This window comes from Acomys russatus, chromosome 7, assembly GCF_903995435.1.
Source record: "Acomys russatus chromosome 7, mAcoRus1.1, whole genome shotgun sequence".
NCBI classification, from domain to species: domain Eukaryota; kingdom Metazoa; phylum Chordata; class Mammalia; order Rodentia; family Muridae; genus Acomys; species Acomys russatus.
Genome location: NC_067143.1, coordinates 2,883,136 through 2,902,622, shown reverse-complemented (window position 1 = coordinate 2,902,622; position 19,487 = coordinate 2,883,136). Strand labels below are relative to the sequence as shown.

Below are 19,487 nucleotides of genomic sequence, written 5' to 3'. Positions count from 1 at the left end.
TATTTTAAAGGTTTATTTGTTTATTTTTGTGGTGTGTGTGTGTGTGGGGGTTGTTTATATGCATGTGTGTCAGTGCTACGTGTGCCTGGTGCACATGAAAGCGAGAAGAGGGCATTGGATGCCCTGGAGTTGAAGTCAAAGGCAATCATGGAGTCAGTTGGTTTTGGGAAACAAACTCAGGCCCTCTGCAAAGATAGCAAGTTCTTTTTACCGAAGAGACATTCTCTCTCTCTCTCTTCTCTCTCTCTCTCTTCTCTCTCCCCTCCTCTCTTCTCTCTCTCCCCCTCTCTCTCCACCCCCCCCCAAGCCAGGACTTCTTATGAAGAAGATACCCAGAGCACCGCATTTATATTAGTCCCTCGTCCCTTTTTAGTATAAAGGGGGCCCCAGCTGGTCTAGAATGCCCAATGCTCCAGTCTTAGCCTCCCGAGTGCAGGGAAGACAGGGTAGAGCCAGCAAGCCAGGCATTTACTTGTTGTCTTCTAAAGTAAGTTGTTACGCCTTCCCTCCCCCAGTTTTAGCATCTCTTGTGTACAAGGATACCACACAACGCAACTTCCCAGGCTTTCCCTCTGTTTGTGTTAGTTACTCAGTGGGTTAATGCCTCCAAGTCTGACAACTGATTTTGATCCTTGAAACCCACAGAGAACTTGATGTTCTCTGATTAAAATACATGTTTTGGCCTCCCCTTCTCAAAAAAAAAAAAAAAAAAAAAAGTAATTTTAAAAACTAGAAAAAGCAGTAAAGTTAAGAATGACATCACAAAGAAAAGTTTCTCTGTGTCAAGACACTAATACCATGTACTAAACGGTTAATAGAAAAATGTGTATTAAGTGCTGTTTTAACCCTTTTATATGAACTTGTTTATTTTAGAAACGAGGACTCCTGTAGCCCAGCCTGGTCTACATGTAGCCAAGGATGACTAGGAATTTCTGATCCTCCTGTCTCAACTTCTGGAGTGCTGGGATGACAGGCATGCACCACCATGCCCAGTATATGTGGTGCTGGAGATCGAACAATGCTAGGCAAGCATTCTACCAACTGAGCTATTCTCCAGCCCTAGGTAAGTACTGCTGTCACACCCGTCTTCCAGGCAGAGCACAGAAATGCAACGGCCCAAGGGTATACCCAAGATTATGGGGGTTGAACCCAGGATTACAGTCATTAATCAGTCTTTCTATACTGGTTTCCCCTCTCAGGAGAGCCCCCAATGACAGCATTTGCAGTCATGGTATATATAGCAAAATTGAGGGTGGTCAGAAGCTTGTGACAGAGGAGCAGCCACAGGTGACAGAATTGCATCTCTGAATTCCCAAAGGCTTGGCCTGTGCCCCCTTTCCATTGTCCAGTTACTTGGCAGGGCCATGTGCATTTGCATGTCAGTGGAGGCCGAAAAGAGTCTTCTCATCCATAAGATGGGTAAGTAGCAACTTCCACAACCAGACACTTTCCTGCAGCACCGGGATGCAGTGAGTCTTATTGCCGTGGCTCAAAGAGGTGAATTCTCTCTCCAGACTTACTACTGGAGTGCCAGTAGTAAGCAGAGGACTTAGAGTTCAAACACAGTCTAGCTGCCATGCTTCCTCTATCTTAGTCAACCAGCTCCTCCCTCCCCGACTGACTTGTGGGTTAAGTTATCAACACAATGTAGCCAACACTGACCAGAGCTGAAAAACAACCAGTAAGACGTCTGTATGAGTTTCTAATCTTAATTTAAAATTTAAAACCAACAGACTGATGAGATGGGTGAGCATACACAAAGAAACTGAGCATCTATCTGTAATTCCAGCACCAGGGAGGCCATTAGGTAGATGCCTGGGTCTTCCTGGCCAGCCATTATAGTTGAAAATGTGACCTGCTTGCTCAGTGGAAACCCTCTTTTAAAAGGGGTGTGGGAGGAGCGTGGAGAAGAGATAGAGGAAGACACTAGTGTTGACTTCCAACCGCCACAGGAATAGGTGAAGCTGAGCGCACACACACAAAACATACACTCATAAACATTAAACTAACAGGTCTGGTGCTGTAGGCCTTCCAGTCTAGCTACTTGTGAGGCTGAATGATGTAAGAAGGTCTGAAGTTCAAGGCCATCCTGGTTGACCTAGCGAAATGCTTTTTCAAAATTAAAAAAAAAAAAAAAAAAAAAAAAAAAAAAAAAAGAGGTTAGCAAAATGACATAGTAAATAAATGAACTTGCTACCAAGCTTGAGGACTTCGGTTTGATCCCCAAACCTCACGTGTAGGAAAGAAAGAACACACTCATGCAAGTTGTCTTCTGACCTCCACACTTGTGTGAGCAAACACACACACACACACACACACATACACACACACACACACACACAATACATAACATAAATGTAAAAAAAAAAGTTAAAAGGTGGTGGGTGTAAAGCTCAGTGGTAGAACATTTGCCAGTCTTGCATGAGATCCTCAACTCATTCCCCAGAATTTTCTAAATATGAATACGTAATTTAAACACATAACTTAAGATGAATATTACATTTAGTCCCATTCGCTTATTGAAAAACCTTGTAAATATGGTTTGAGGAACTGTAATACATGAATCTTCTCTTCTTAACTGTAAATGTTATAAAAATCTAAACCTGGATAAACCATTCTCCTTATACAGTGTATTTTGCAGTCTTAATCTGGAGTTGGGTAAGAAAACAAGAGGCCTCATTAATATTTTGTATTGACAAAACATTGAAATGATTATTTTGTTTTGTAGACGAGGTTACATGGGCTTGGCTTCACTGTGTCTGAGAATGACCTTGGGTTTCTGGTCCTTCTGCCTCTAACTTTAATGATGACAGAGGTAAGCCACCACACCCAGGTTATTTGGTGTGCAGATTGAACCTGGAGCTTTATGCATGCTGAACACTCTACCAGCTGAGCTACATCTGTGGTCCCTAAAACAATCCTGGTCCAAAAGCATTTGTTTGTTTGTTCATTTATTTGTGTGTATGTGCATGCCATGGTGTGTGAGTGGAAGTCAGGAGTCAGTTCTTTCCTTCCACAACATAAGGGAACAAATCAGGTAATCAGGCTTAGCCGCAAGTACCTTTGCTCATTGTGCCATCTTGTCAGTCGCAAACAATCATACTTTTAAGAATACATTAGTAGTTAGTATACTAATTCCCACTACAATGTACAAATAATATATTTTTACATTTGTAATTTTTTAAAGCTAAAAGAGAAACAAAAATATTTCTTGGAGCAGGAAAGTTACATGTAGTTCAAACTCCAGTGTCCTTAACCTGAGTGTGATGCCACAACACTGCACTACTCATTTACCCACTGTTCGTCCTGGCTCTGGAGCAGACTGCCAAGGCTCAGTAGTTTTGGCAAAGAACGCAATGCGGACAATACAATGTTCTCAAATGGTACTGTCTCCTGTTTGCTGGGAAAATTTATAGTCTTCTCAAGCACTAGGCTGGGCCAAATAAATGACTGAAATTAATTTTCTCTCTTTTTCCTTGAAAATCACACTTTTTTTTTGCTTACTTTGTGTATATGTGTGAGCATTTGCGTGTCACAGTGCATGTGCCGTGGCATGTATGTCTAGATCAGAGGACAGCTCTGGCTCTCTCTTTCCACCATGTGGGTTGAGGAGACCAACCTCAGACTGTCCGGCTAAATAACAAGCGCTGTTACCCCCACAGTTTTTTCAAGATTTAAAAATAATATATTGCAATTCAGTTCATGAATCTGAACTGTATTTGTGACTTACAGTTTTTATGGACTTTTAAAGAAGACACAGGGTCTCTTGTGTTGTCCAGACTGGCCTCAAATGTCTACACTCAAGTATCTTCCTGTCTCAGCCTCCCAAGTATGTGAGACCTCAGGTACGTGGTATCTAACTTTGGATAAAACTTTTAAATACTCAATAACAATTATTCTTTCTCTTAGACTTTTTCATTTTTCTCTTTTTCCCCCCTCAAACACAGCCCTACCTTAGCCCTGAAGTGGTCCAGCTTAGAAGGAAGTTTTGATGCCAGTGATATGGGCATCTCCACCTACTGCTGTACCCAAAACATTAAGAGCCACACAAATGAAAGCTCCTTGTTCCACAAGGTGATCATGTCTCAGGCTGAGCACAGGGATGCTGAGACAGTCATTCAGGGGACTGGAGGACACGGGCTGAGCACAGGGATGCTGAAACAGTCATTCACGGGACCGGAGGACATGGGCTGAGCACAGGGATGCTGAGACAGTCATTCACGGGACCGGAGGACACGAGCTGAGCACAGGGATGCTGAGACAGTCATTCACGGGCCTGAGGGACACGGGCTGAGCACAGGATGCTGAGACAGATATTCATGCGACCTGAGGATACCGGCCTGAGCACAGGGATGCTGAGACAGTCATTCACGGGACCTGAGGAACGGGCTGAGCACGGGATGCTGAGACAGACATTCACGGGACCTGAGGACACGGGATGAGCACAGGGATGCTGAGACAGTCATTCACAACACATCAATGGATGGATTGAAACATATCATGGATGGATGACACACATCTCCAACACTGAGAAGGAAAATGAAAGAAAATGAGAAGAGGAGGAGGAAGAGAGAGGAAAGAGCAAACCCTGCAACATGGTAAGCGTGAGTGAATAAGCGAATGAGGTCCACACTGGAGGTATACAGGGTGGATTTCAGAGGTGAAGGAAAGCTCATATTGCATGAAAAATTAATCACATTAGTGGAAATGCCTGGATAAGTTAGTGATGAATGGTTCAGTGAAGATCTTCTTGTATTTTTAACGGCATGTGAGTTTGCACGAGTTGCCTTCTGTCTTCAAGTGGCTCCAAAATGAAGAAGGGAGGGTTCTCCCGTCACTCAGTGTGGTGGCTGTATGTGAAATGTCCCCCACAGGCTCAGCTGTTTTGGAAACATGGGTGCCTCATAGCGGTGGTGCTGTTTTGGAAAGGTTATGCAACTTTTACTAGGTGGAAGCCTTGGTGGGGAAAAGTGGGTCTTGGGGAGCAGCTAGCGGGAGACCTCACGTCCCTTTCTCTGTCTGTAGGGGAGCCGTTGATCAGCTTTCTCGAGCTCCTGAAATCCATGCCATTACTTATCACCATGGACTATGCCCCTCTACCGTTGAGCCAAATAACCCTTTTTCTATGTAGGTTGCCATGTCCGGGTATGTTTGTCCGCAACAAGCATATAAAATGGATAGAGTTGTTGGGTAAAGCAAAAGAAACTTATTCTAAGTAACTACCATTTTATTTTCAGATTCCATTTAATCATAGGGAGACACTAAGTTTCAAAGTCCCAGTCCTATGGGAACGGGAACTTCTCAATAGCTGAACAACCTCTGTTGTGAAGAACAGTTATCTGAATCGCAGGGACGACTTGTAAGGACTCTCAGGGAAGCTTCTCCATTTGCGGGCGGAGTCAAACACGTCCATGTTCCCAGGCCCAGGGGACTACTTCGTTTCTCATCAGGGAAACGCCTTGCTCAAGCCGTTATGTCAAAATAAGGATTGGACATGCTACAAGCCCACCCTGTACCCCTGGTGGTTTTTGTCCTTTAAAGATGCTCATAACATCCCTTCAGGGTCATAGTTCAGCTCCAGAAGTTTGGTCTGTGCCCGGATACATAGAAGCAGCTGGATACAATTATTTTTGTCATCATAACAGGGTGATTATCCCCTGTTTTTGGGTGTGTCAATGTAACTTTGAAACAGGAGAATCAACCAAAAAGGGGAAAAAAAAAAAACAACAAAGAAATGCATATCAAAATGTATGGATAGATTACTAAAGGTCCATATTAAAAACTCAAATTAGCAATTGCTGATGAAGAAATTGCATAGAGTTTCTGGTCTGATGTGTGTGGTGAGTCAGGAAAGAAGAATTATTTAGCCTGGGGAGCTGACTAGGTGGGATAAGAGTGTCCGGTGTGCAGCTTGAGCACCGACGTGAATACTCAAGCATCCCTGTCAAAAGCTAAGTGTGACTGCATGTTCGCGGATAAAATAGTGAGTGATGTGTGTGAGGGTGAGTGTAAACAAAAGAGGGTCACGGGGCTTGTCTGACTGAAGTTCAGTGGAGGTCCTGTCTCAAGGATTGAGGGAGGGGAGAGTGATAGAGCTGGATACCAGACGTACACACACACACACACACACACCACACCACACACACGGGAAAACAGGGATTGACTCGACATTGAAAGAATGAATTGCATGATCTATTGGAGGAATGGATAACAAGCGGAATAGCTATAGAAAAAATTCTTTATATAAAAGACAGGAAGAGATTTCTTCAATCTTGAAAGCTTGACTAGAACTGCCTCACTGCCTATAACCTCCAAGGCCTGTGGTGCACACGACTCTTTATGAAGTAGAGGGTGTGATAGCACACACAAGGACACAAAGAACATTGCCACTCACCGTACGGAATCCAACGGAGTCTCCTATGCGTTGATGCTAGTGTCATGACCCGCGCTTGCCGCCCCAAGCGCTGCGCCACGCACACGCACTGTTCGTCCTCACCAGTGCTCCACACCAGCCGCCCGGGGTCCTCTGCTTCCCCACTCGGGTAGGACCCTCACCAATGTGCTTGCGGCGCCCAGTGCTGGTGGTAGTTGCCCGTCCCACCATAGGTTGCAGGGTTCTCCTGCCGCGAAAACTTCTGGAACATGTCGCACCATGTACAATACCTCTGCAACGGTTGCCGGCCACCAACATAGAGGACACGCAGCCGCGCGCGCGGGTACAGCAGAGGAAACGTGCCGGTCAAAGCACGGCGGCAGGTACGCGGGGTCCCCTGGTAGGGCGGGAGAGATGGGGAGCGCCACGCTACGTGCTGTGCCCTTGTCCAGTTCCTTTCGCCTTGGCTCGCTGCGCAGCAGCCGCCACCCGCCGGTCTCCAGGAAGCAAAGAGGCTCAGGTGCCACCAAGGTGAAGCACTGAGGAACGCCCATAGAGGCCAAAGGCAGGAGTCCATATCGATCAGAATGCCGAGGTACTCCCGTGGATTAGGGCCCCGGGGAGCCCCCCCACCCCAGGTCATGAGGCCCAGGATGAGCAGGGCGAAGGTGATTGGTGGTAGCAAGCAGACGGCACAGGCTGGAGCGCGAACGCGCTGCCTCGAGGGTTTTTTGCATGCACTGTGGAGAAGCAAAGGAGAAGGAATCAGCCTTGAGGGACGCCCGGAGATGAACTTTACTCTTGGTAACTAACTCCCTCCTAAGCGCAACGGTGACAGCGCAAAACGTTTTAATGATATATCTTATAGTTTAAAGTTATTGTGTTATTTTTGTGGTGTGTGTGGTGGTGGGGGGTTGTTTATAATGCATGTGTGTCAAGTGCTACTTGTGCCTGGTGCACATGAAAGCGAGAAGAGGCATTGGGATGCCCTGAGTTGAAGTCAAAGGCATCATGGAGTCAGGTTGGTTTTGGGAAACAAACTCAGGCCCCTCTGCAAAGATGAAGTTCTTTTTACCGAAGAGACCATTCTCATCCATTCTCGCTCTCTCGTCTCTCTCTCAATCTCTGCGCAATCTTCTCTCACTCTCTCTGCTATCTCATCTCTCTCTCTCTCACTCCCCTCTCCTCTCCACCCCCCCCCAAGCCAGGACGTCTTATGAAAGAATACCCAGAGCACCCGCATTTATCTTAGTCCTCGTCCCTTTTTAGTATAAAGGGGGCCAGCTGGTCTAGAGGCCCAAGGCCTCCAGTCTTAGCCGCGCCGAGTGGAGGAAGACAGGGTAGAGCCAGCAAGCCAGGCATTTACTTGTTGTCTTCTAAAGTAAGTTGTTACGCCTGCCCTCCCAATTTTAGCATCTCTGTGTACAAGGATAACACACAAACGCAAACTTCCCCAGGCTTTCCCCTCGTTTGTGTTGTATACTCAGTGGTTAATGCCTCCAAGTCTACAACTGATTTTGATCCGTGAACCCACAGAGAACTTGATGTTTTCTCTGATTAAAATACTGTTTGGCCTCCCCTTTCTCAAAAAAAAAAAAAAAGTATTTTAAAAAACTAGAAAAAGCAGTAAAGTTAAGAATGACATCACACAGAAAAGTTCTCTGTTCAAGACACTAAGACCCTGTACGAAAAGCGGTTAATAGAAAGGTGTAGTAAGTGCTAGTTTTTAAACCCTTTTATATGAACTTGTGTATTTTGAAAAGAGGACTCCTGTAGCCAGCAGCCTGGTCCTACATGTAGCCAAGGATGACTAGGAATTTTTTCTGATCCTCCTGTCTCAACTTCTGGGAGTGCCTGGGAATGACAGGGCATGTGCACCACCATGCCCTATAAGTGGTGCTGGAGATCGAAAAATGCTAGGCAAAGCAGTCTACCACTGAGCTTTCTCCAGCCCTAGTAATCTGCTGTCACACCCGTCTTCAGCAAGCACAGAATGCAACGGACCAAGGTAGACCCAAGATTATGGGGGGTGAACCCAGGAGTAAGTCATTATCAGTTCTTTCGTACTGGTTTCCCCTCTCAGGAGAGCCCCCCCAAGGACAGCATTTGCAGTCATGGTATATATAGCAAAATTGAGGGTGGTCAAAGCTTGTGGACAGAGGAGCCGCCACGGTGACAGAATTGCATCTCATGAATTCCAAAGGATTGGCCTGTGCCCCCTTTACCTTGTCCAGTACGTGGCGGGCCATGTGCATTTGCATGTCAGTGGAAGGCCGAAAAGAGTCTTCTCATCCTAAGAATGGGTAAGTAGCAAAGTCAACAAACCAACACTTTCCTGCAGCACCGGAATGCAGGGAGTCTTATTGCCGTGGATCAAAGAGTGAATTCTCTCTCACAGACTAACTCCTGGAGTGCCAATAGTAAGCAAAGGACTTAGAAGTTCAGAACACATCTAGCTGCCATGCTTCCTCTATCTTAGTCAACCAGCTCCTCCCCTCCCCGACGGACTTTTGGTTAGGGGCACACAATGAGCCAACACTGACCAGAGCTGAAAAACAACCAGTAAGAACGTCTGTTATGAGTTTTCTAAGCTTAATTTAAAAGTTAAAACAAACAGACTGATGAGATGGGTGAGCCATACACAAAGAATGAGCATCGATCTGTAATTCCCAGCACCAGGGAGGCCATTAGGTAGATGCCTGGGTCCCTTCCTGGCCAGCCATTATAGTTGAAAATGTGACCTGCTTGCTCAGTGGAAACCCTCGTGAAAAGGGGTGTGGGAGGAGCGTGGAGAAGAGATGAGGAAGACACTAGTGTTGACTTCCAACCAGCCACGGAATAGTGAAGCTGACGCACACACACATCAATGGATGTTTCTTTACACCTGTGCCAGTTAGTTTTAACTGTCAACTTGGTATAGCCAGCGTAGAGTCACCTGAGAAGAAAGCCTCCGTTGAAGAACTGTCTAGGTCAGGTTGGCCTGTGGGCACGTTTGTGGGGATCTGTCTTGATTGTTCACTGGGACTTTAGCACTACATCACAGAGAAGGCACTGGGTAGTGTTAGAGTAGAGAAAGCTAGCTAAATAGTAAGGAGGAGGAGGCAGCCTGATACGTTCCATTCATTTCTCTCTGCCTTGGAATGTGAATGTGCCGTAACTGGTTGCTTGGGTTCCGGCCTTGGCTTTCAGTGACCTACAGTGATCTGTAACTGCAAGTCAAATAAGCAGTCTCTCCCTTAAGATGTCTTTGGTCAAGGATATTTGTGGCAGAAACAAAAGCTAAGACATCACCTCTTCCCTAGGAAAAGTCATGCAACATTTTATAGGTTGCCACACCTGATAGATATATTCTCTTCCCAGAGCAAGAAGGAATTCATGTGCTCTTTGCCTACTGCTGGGCCTCTGCAGCATCTAAGGAAGACTTAATAACCAAATTCATATTGTCACGGAAAGAATTCTCCAGTGTGCTTAATGGAGATCAGGCACTCTCCTCCATAGGCCGTTGTTGGGGGATGGTCTAATGTATTTTGATGCTAATTACTGCTCGCTGTCTCTGTGATCCACCTTTTGATTAATAAAAAGCCATCCCACCTGGGCAGGGCAGAGGAGACAGGTGTGGCTAAGGTTCCAGAGAGAGAGATAGGATTGTGAGAAGAAGAGGAGGAAGAAGAAAGAAGACCCGAGGGTCCTGTGAGGAGAGGATTAGAAGGCCACCATGGGTTAGATGGAAGAGAGACCAGCATGGATGGACAATTCAGCCCAAATCAAGAGCATTAGCAAGTATTTGGGATTAAGGATGGGAGTTAGCTTTATAGAAATTATTGGAAGTAGATGGCATGGGATATGATACCTGCCCCACTATGGGAAGTAATTTAGAGGAATAATGTCTGCCCTGCCCCAGGTTAACTAAGGCTATTTAAAAATATAACAAGTGTCTGTGTCTTAATTGATTGCTAGCCAGGCCTACTGATAATATAATACTAATATAAATAATTTAAAAACAATAGGCAGTTGCTATTTTTTTTTTTCTTGCTCTCTCTCTCTCTCTCTGTGTGTCTGTCTCAGGGACACTCACTGGCATCCTCACACGCTTGATCACCTGGTCCCCTCAACTTACTTGGTAGCATAGCCCATGCTGAGCATGCGGTTGGTGAGGTGCCTGTCATCCCCAAAAGTGCAGTGGGTGCCCAGGAACTTCTGGTTGTACCAGGCCTCCAGGAACTGCTGCAGGAGATTGTTCCTGTATAGGCCTAGGTAAAGTGAGGAGGACAGAAGCATCAGCCTCTGAAGTGGCCAATGTTTTTCTTAACTCATCTCTGTTTCCCATCATCTCCAGCCTGTTCTCAGACTGTCTCTAACCATCTCCCCCCCCCCCCCCCAAACTGCTCTAGTCTTATGCTTAACTCTCTGCCCATCCCAACATGACTGTTACCTGACCACACACTGTAAAGACACCACTACCCCCACAATGCCATGGCATTCTCAATGCCCTGTTCAACCCCATCTCTACTCCAAACTCATCTCACTCCCTTCCACAACCTTTTTTACAGTAACTTCCCCAGCCCTACTTTTTGCCATCAACTCTAACCTGCCTCTGCCTCTGTTTGTCCCTTGTCACCCACCCCCGAAGCCCTCCAAGGACTGCTTTCGCTCACCCAGAGGACCACTGATGCAGGACACGCAGTGGAAGTAGCTCTGACAAGCTCGCTCCACGTTGAAGGCTACCCAGTATCGCAGGCTGCTCAGGAAGCTGACCCAGGAGTCCAGAGGGTTCAGGATCCTCACGTCTCCTCCAACAGCCCCCACCCGGGGGTCCTCATCCAGCACCTGCACAAGCTCCAGCAGTGCCATGGGGTCTAGTCTTGTGTCTGAGTCACAGACCTGTGAGGAAGAAGGCACCAGAATTAGACCAGAACCCTATACAGGGCTGGTGCTTGGAAGGGCTTGTAGATTGTTTATACCATTGACTTTCTGGAATCCTGAATTATATAAAAAGGAGAAAGTGAGTTGAACATAAGCATTCATCCTGACTGTGGATGGAATATGACTAGCTGCTTCAAGTTCCTGCCTTGACTTCCCCTCCATGAGAATCAGACCTTGAAGTATGAGCCAATAAAGCCCTTTGTCCCTTAAAAGTGTTTTTGTCAGAGTATTTTCTCAAAGCAACATGAAAAATAAAAACTAAGACAGTAGAATATTAGTGATCACAATGAATGGATGAATGCATATCATAGATGGATGGATGACACACATAGATGGATGGATAACACACATCATGGATGGATGGATGACACACATCATAGATGGATGGATGACACACATCATAGATGGATGGATGACACACATCATAGATGGATGGATGACACACATCATGGATGGATGGATGACACACATAGATGGATGGATAACACACATCATAGATGGATGGATGACACACATAGATGGATGGATAACACACATCATAGATGGATGGATGACACACATCATAGATGGATGGATAACACACATCATAGATGGATGGATGACACACATCATAGATGGATGGATGACACACATCATAGATGGATGGATGACACACATCATAGATGGATGGATGACACACATCATAGATGGATGGATGACACACATCATGGATGGATGACACACATCATAGATGGATGGATGACACACATCATAGATGGATGGATGACACACATCATAGATGGATGGATGACCACATCATAGATGGATGGATGACACATCATAGATGGATGACACACATCAGAGGGATGGATAACACACTCATAGATGGATGGATAACACACATCATAGATGGATGGATGACACACATCATAGATGGATGACACACATCATAGATGGATGGATGACACACATCATAGATGGATGGATAACACACATCATAGATGGATGGATGACACACATCATAGATGGATGGATGACACACATCATAGATGGATGACACACATCATAGATGGATGGATAACACACATCATAGATGGATGGATGACACACATCATAGATGGATGACACACATCATAGATGGATGGATGACACACATCATAGATGGATGGATGACACACATAGATGGATGGATAACACACATCATGGATGGATGACACACATCATAGATGGATGGATGACACACATCATAGATGGATGGATGACACACATCATAGATGGATGACACACATCATAGATGGATGGATGACACACATCATAGATGGATGGATAACACACATCATAGATGGATGGATGACACACATCATAGATGGATGACACACATCATAGATGGATGGATGACACACATCATAGATGGATGGATGACACACATCATAGATGGATGGATGACACACATCATAGATGGATGGATAACACACATCATAGATGGATGGATGACACACATCATAGATGGATGGATAACACACATCATAGATGGATGGATGACACACATCATAGATGGATGGATGACACACATCATAGATGGATGACACACATCATAGATGGATGGATAACACACATCATAGATGGATGGATAACACACATCATAGATGGATGGATGACACACATCATAGATGGATGACACACATCATAGATGGATGGATGACACACATCATAGATGGATGGATGACACACATCATAGATGGATGGATGACACACATCATAGATGGATGACACACATCATGGATGGATGGATAACACACATCATAGATGGATGGATGACACACATCATAGATGGATGACACACATCATAGATGGATGGATGACACACATCATAGATGGATGGATGAACACATCAGATGGATGGATGACACACATCATAGATGGATGACACACATCATAGATGGATGGATAACACACATCATAGATGGATGGATGACACACATCATAGATGGATGACACACATCATAGATGGATGGATGACACACATCATAGATGGATGGATGACACACATCATAGATGGATGATGACACACATCATAGATGGATGGATAACACACATCATAGATGGATGGATGACACACATCATAGATGGATGGATAACACACATCATAGATGGATGGATGACACACATCATAGATGGATGGATGACACACATCATAGATGGATGACACACATCATAGATGGATGGATGACACACATCATAGATGGATGGATAACACACATCATAGAGGATGGATGACACACATCATAGATGGATGACACACATCATAGATGGATGGATGACACATCATAGATGGATGGATGACACACATCATAGATGGATGGATGACACACATCATAGATGGATGGATGACACACATCATAGTGGATGGATGACACACATCATAGATGGATGGATGACACACATCATGGATGGATGACACACATCATAGATGGATGGATGACACACATCATAGATGGATGGATGACACACATCATAGATGGATGGATGACACACATCATAGATGGATGGATGACACACATCATGGATGGATGACACACATCATAGATGGATGGATGACACACATCATAGATGGATGGATGACACACATCATAGATGGATGGATGACACACATCTCAACACTGAAGGAAGGAAAATGAAAGAAAATGAGGAAGAGGAGGAGGAAGAGAGAGGAAAGAGCAAACCCCTGCACAAAAATGGTACGTGAGTGAATAAGCGAATGAGGTCCACACTGGATGTATACAGGTGGATTTCAGAAGGGGAAGGAAAGAAGCTCCATATTGCATGAAGAAATTAATCAACATTATATTGAATGCCTGGATAAGTTAGTGGATGAATGGTTCAGTGAATGAATCTTTGTTTTAACGGAATGTGTAGTTGCACGAGTTTCCTTCTGTCTTCAGTGGCTCCATAAATGAAAGAAGGGAATGGTTCTCTTCACTCAGTGTTGTGGCTTGTATGTGAAATGTCCCCCACAGGCTCATCTGTTTGAACACTTGGGTCTCATAGCTGGTGTGCTGTTTTGGAAGGTTATGCACTTTTACTAGGTGGAGCCTTGGTGGGGAAGTGGGTCATTGTGGGAGCAGCTAGCGGGGCCTCACTTCCCTTTCTCTGTCTGTGGGAGCCGTGTGATCAGCTTCTCGAGCTCCTGAATCCATGCCTTACTTATCACCATGGACTATGCCCTCTACCTGTGAGCCAAAATAACCTTTTCTTATTTAGGTTGCCATTGTCTGGTATTTTGTCACAGCAACAAGCATATAAATGGATAGAGTTGTTGGGTACAAGCAAAAGAAACTTATTCTAAGTACTACCATTTTATTTTCAGATTCCATTTAATCATAGGGAGAAACTAAGTTCAAAGTCCCAGGCCCTATGGGAACTGGGAACTTCTCAATAGCTGAACAGCCTGTTGTGAAGAAACAGTTATCTGAATCTCAGGGACGACTTGTAAGGACATCTCAAGGGAAGCTTCTCCATCTTGCTGGCGGAGTCAAACACGTTCATGTTCCCAGGCCCAGGGACCTACTTCTTTTCTCATCAATGGAAACTCCCTTGCTCAAGCCGTTATGTCAAAATATGATTGGACAGTGCTACAGCCCACCCTGTACACCCTGTGGTTTGTCCTTTAAATATGCTCTATAACATCCCTTCAGGGTCATAGTTCAGCTCCAGAGTTTGGTCTGTGGCCCTGATCCATCAGGAGCAGCTTGGCTACAATATTTTGTCATCATAACAGGGTGATTGAGCCCTGTTTTGGGTGTGTACATGTACCTTTGAAAGAAGGAGAATCACACCAAAAGGGGAAAAAAAAAAAAAAAAAAAAAAAAAAAAAAAAGAAATCATATCAAATGTATGGATAGATTAACTAAATGTCCATATTAAATCAATTCATCAATTGTTGATGAGAGAATTGAATTAGAGTTTCTGTCTGAATGTGTGTGGTGAGTAATGAAAGAAGAAATTATTTAAGCCTGGGGAGATGACTAGGTGGATAAGAGTGTCTGTTGTGCAAGCTTGAGCACCCAGATGTGAATCCTCAGCATCCCTGTCAAAAGCTAAGTGTGACTGCATGTGCCTGTAAAATAGTGAGTGCTGTGTGTGAGTGTGAGTGTAAACAAGAGGGTCACGGGGCTTTCTGACTGAAGTTCAGTGGAGGGCCTGTCTCAAAGGATTGAGGGAGGGGAGAGTGATAGAGCTGGATACCAGACTTACACACACACACACACACACACACACACACACACACACACACACACACGGGAAAACAGGATTGACTCGACATTGAAGAAATGAATGCATGATCTATTGGAGGATGGATAAAAAGCAGGAATAGCTATAGAAAAAAATCTTTTCACTAAATAAAGACAGGAAGAGATTTCTTCAAATCTTGAAAGCTTGACTTAGAACTTCCTCCTGCCTATACCTCCCAAGGCCTGTGGTGCACCTACTCTTTATGAAGTGGAGGGTGTGATCACACACAAGGGACACAGAAGAACCTTGCACTCACCTGTACGTAATCCACGGAGTCTCCTAGTGCTTTGAATGCTGTGTACATGACCTCGCGCTTGCCGCCCCAGCGCTGCGCCACGCAGACGCACCTGTTCGTCCTCACCAGTGCTTCCACCACCAGCCGCCCGGGGTCCTCTGCTTCCACCTCGCGGTAGGAACCCTCACCCACTGTGCTTGCGGGCTCCCAGGGCTGGTGGTAGTTGCCGTCCCACACATAGGTTGCAGGGTTCTCCTCCGCGAAAACTTCTCGGAACATGTCCACCATGTACAGATCCTCTGCACGGTTGCCGTCCACCACCATAAGGACACGCAGCCGCGCGCGCGGGTACAGCAGGGAACGTGCCGATGTCAAGCACTGGCGCAGGTACGCGGGGTCCTCCTGGTAGGCGGAGATGGTGAGCGCCACGCTACGTGCTGTGGCCGTGTCCAGTGGTCCTTTCGCCTTGGCTCGCTGCGCAGCAGCCGCCACCCTCCGGTGCTCCAGGTAAGCAAAGAGGCTCTGTGCCACCAAGTGCGCACTGAGGAACGCCCCATAGAGGCCAAAGGCAAGGAGGCCATATCGATCAGATGCCAGAGGTACTCCCGTGGAGTAGGCCCAGGTCATGAGGCCCAGGATGAGCAGGGCGAAGGTGATTGTGAGCAATCGACGGCACAGGCTGGAGCAGCGACGCGCTGCCTCTGAGGGTTTTTGCATGCCCTGTGAGAAGCAAAGGAGAAGGATCAGCCTTGAGGGCCTCCCGGAGATGACTTTACTCTTGGTAAACTCCCTCCTAAGCTGCACGGTGACATCTCAGAACTTTTTAATGATATATCTTATATTTTAAAGGTTTATTTGTTTATTTTTGTGGTGTGTGTGTGTGTGGGGGGGTTGTTTATATGCATGTGTGTCAGTGCTACGTGTGCCTGGTGCACATGAAAGCGAGAAGAGGGCATTGGATGCCCTGGAGTTGAAGTCAAAGGCAATCATGGAGTCAGTTGGTTTTGGGAAACAAACTCAGGCCCTCTGCAAAGATAGCAAGTTCTTTTTACCGAAGAGACATTCTCTCTCTCTCTCTCTCTCTCTCTCTCTCTCTCTCTCTCGCTCTCTCTCTCTCTCTCTCTCTCCCCTCTCTCTCTCCACCCCCCCCCCCAAGCCAGGACTTCTTATGAAGAAGATACCCAGAGCACCGCATTTATATTAGTCCCTCGTCCCTTTTTAGTATAAAGGGGGCCCCAGCTGGTCTAGAATGCCCAATGCTCCAGTCCTTAGCCTCCCGAGTGCAGGGAAGACAGGGTAAGAGCCAGCAAGCCAGGCTTTACTTGTTGTCTTCTAAAGTAAGTTGTTACGCCTTCCCTCCCCCAGTTTTAGCATCTCTTGTGTACAAGGATACCACACAACGCAACTTCCCAGGCTTTCCTCTGTTTGGTGTTAGTTACTCAGTGGGTTAATGCCTCAAGTCTGACAACTGATTTTGATCCTTGAAACCCACAGAGAACTTGATGTTCTCTGATTAAATACATGTATTGGCCTCCCCTTCTCAAAAAAAAAAAAAAAAACAAAAAAAAGTAATTTTAAAAACTAGAAAAAAGCAGTAAAGTTAAGAATGACATCACAAAGAAAGTTTTTCTCTGTGTCAAGACACTAATACCATGTACTAAACGGTTAATAGAAAAAATGGTGTTATTAAGTGCTGTTTTAACCCTTTATATGAACTTGTTTATTTTAGAAACGCGGACTCCTGTAGCCCAGCCTGGTCTACATGTAGCCAAGGATGACTAGGATTTATCTGATCCTCTGTCTCAACTTCTGGAGTGCTGGATGACAGGCATGCACCACATGCCCAGTATATGTGGTGCTGGAGATCGAACAATGCTAGGCAAGCATTCTACCAACTGAGCTATTCTCCAGCCCTAGGTAAGTACTGCTGTCACACCCGTCTTCCAGGCAGAGCACAGAAATGCAACGGCCCAAGGGTATACCAAGATTATGGGGGTTGAACCAGGATTTACAGTCATTAATCAGTCTTTCTATACTGGTTTCCCCTCTCAGGAGAGCCCCCAATGACAGCATTGCAGTCATGGTATATATAGCAAAATGAGGGTGGTCAGAAGCTTGTGACAGAGGAGCAGCCACAGGTGACAGAATTGCATCTCTGAATTCCCAAAGGCTTTGCTGTGCCCCCTTTCCATTGTCCAGTACTTGGCAGGGCCATGTGCATTTGCATGTCAGTGGAGGCCGAAAAGAGTCTTCTCATCCATAAGATGGGTAAGTAGCAACTTCCACAACCAGACACTTTCCTGCAGCACCGGGATGCAGTGAGTCTTATTGCCGTGGCTCAAAGAGGTGAATTCCTCTCCAGACTTACTACTGGAGTGCCAGTAGTAAGCAGAGGACTTAGAGTTCAAACACAGTCTAGCTGCCATGCTTCCTCTATCTTAGTCAACCAGCTCCTCCCTCCCCGACTGACTTGTGGGTTAAGTTATCAACACAATGTAGCCAACACTGACCAGAGCTGAAAAACAACCAGTAAGACGTCTGTATGAGTTTCTAATCTTAATTTAAAATTTAAAACCAACAGACTGATGAGATGGGTGAGCATACACAAAGAAACTGAGCATCTATCTGTAATTCAGCACCAGGGAGGCCATTAGGTAGATGCCTGGGTCTTCCTGGCCAGCCATTATAGTTGAAAATGTGACCTGCTTGCTCAGTGGAAACCCTCTTTTAAAAGGGGTGTGGGAGGAGCGTGGAGAAGAGATAGAGGAAGACACTAGTGTTGACTTCCAACCGCCACAGGAATAGGTGAAGCTGAGCGCACACACACAAAACATACACTCATAAACATTAAACTAACAGGTCTGGTGCTGTAGGCCTTCCAGTCTAGCTACTTGTGAGGCTGAATGATGTAAGAAGGTCTGAAGTTCAAGGCCATCCTGGTTGACCTAGCGAAATGCTTTTTCAAAATTAAAAAAAAAAAAAAAAAAAAAAAAAAAAAAAAAAAGAGGTTAGCAAAATGACATAGTAAATAAATGAACTTGCTACCAAGCTTGAGGACTTCGGTTTGATCCCCAAACCTCACGTGTAGGAAAGAAAGAACACACTCATGCAAGTTGTCTTCTGACCTCCACACTTGTGTGAGCAAACACACACACACACACACACACATACACACACACACACACACAATACATAACATAAATGTAAAAAAAAAAGTTAAAAGGTGGTGGGTGTAAAGCTCAGTGGTAGAACATTTGCCAGTCTTGCATGAGATCCTCAACTCATTCCCCAGAATTTTCTAAATATGAATACGTAATTTAAACACATAACTTAAGATGAATATTACATTTAGTCCCATTCGCTTATTGAAAAACCTTGTAAATATGGTTTGAGGAACTGTAATACATGAATCTTCTCTTCTTAACTGTAAATGTTATAAAAATCTAAACCTGGATAAACCATTCTCCTTATACAGTGTATTTTGCAGTCTTAATCTGGAGTTGGGTAAGAAAACAAGAGGCCTCATTAATATTTTGTATTGACAAAACATTGAAATGATTATTTTGTTTTGTAGACGAGGTTACATGGGCTTGGCTTCACTGTGTCTGAGAATGACCTTGGGTTTCTGGTCCTTCTGCCTCTAACTTTAATGATGACAGAGGTAAGCCACCACACCCAGGTTAT

At 45.2% G+C, this 19,487-nt stretch overlaps 1 protein-coding gene across 1 annotated transcript; it reads right to left on the bottom strand.

Annotated features, from left to right (window-relative positions):
• Positions 1 to 10,486: 10,486 nt before the first annotated feature.
• Positions 10,487 to 16,631, bottom strand: LOC127191358 (hyaluronan synthase 1-like). Its single transcript, XM_051148426.1, has 3 exons — positions 15,825 to 16,631; positions 11,029 to 11,254; positions 10,487 to 10,623 (listed from the first exon to the last, which is right to left on the bottom strand). Exons 1-3 carry the CDS (start codon positions 16,518 to 16,520, stop codon positions 10,487 to 10,489), a joined length of 1,059 nt encoding a protein of 352 aa, XP_051004383.1. The 5' UTR covers positions 16,521 to 16,631.
• Positions 16,632 to 19,487: the final 2,856 nt, after the last annotated feature.

What these genes read in the sequence shown, in the direction of transcription:
- LOC127191358 (XM_051148426.1), bottom strand. Translation starts at nt 16,520, where the DNA reads ATGCAAAAACCCTCAGAGGCAGCGCGTCGCTGCTCCAGCCTGTGCCGT. An exon ending in ACTCCGTGGATTACGTACAG is followed by an intron (nt 11,255 to 15,824) that starts GTGAGTGCAAGG and finishes TCTTCCTCACAG; the next exon opens with GTCTGTGACTCAGACACAAG. An exon ending in CTGCATCAGTGGTCCTCTGG is followed by an intron (nt 10,624 to 11,028) that starts GTGAGCGAAAGC and finishes CACTTTACCTAG; the next exon opens with GCCTATACAGGAACAATCTC.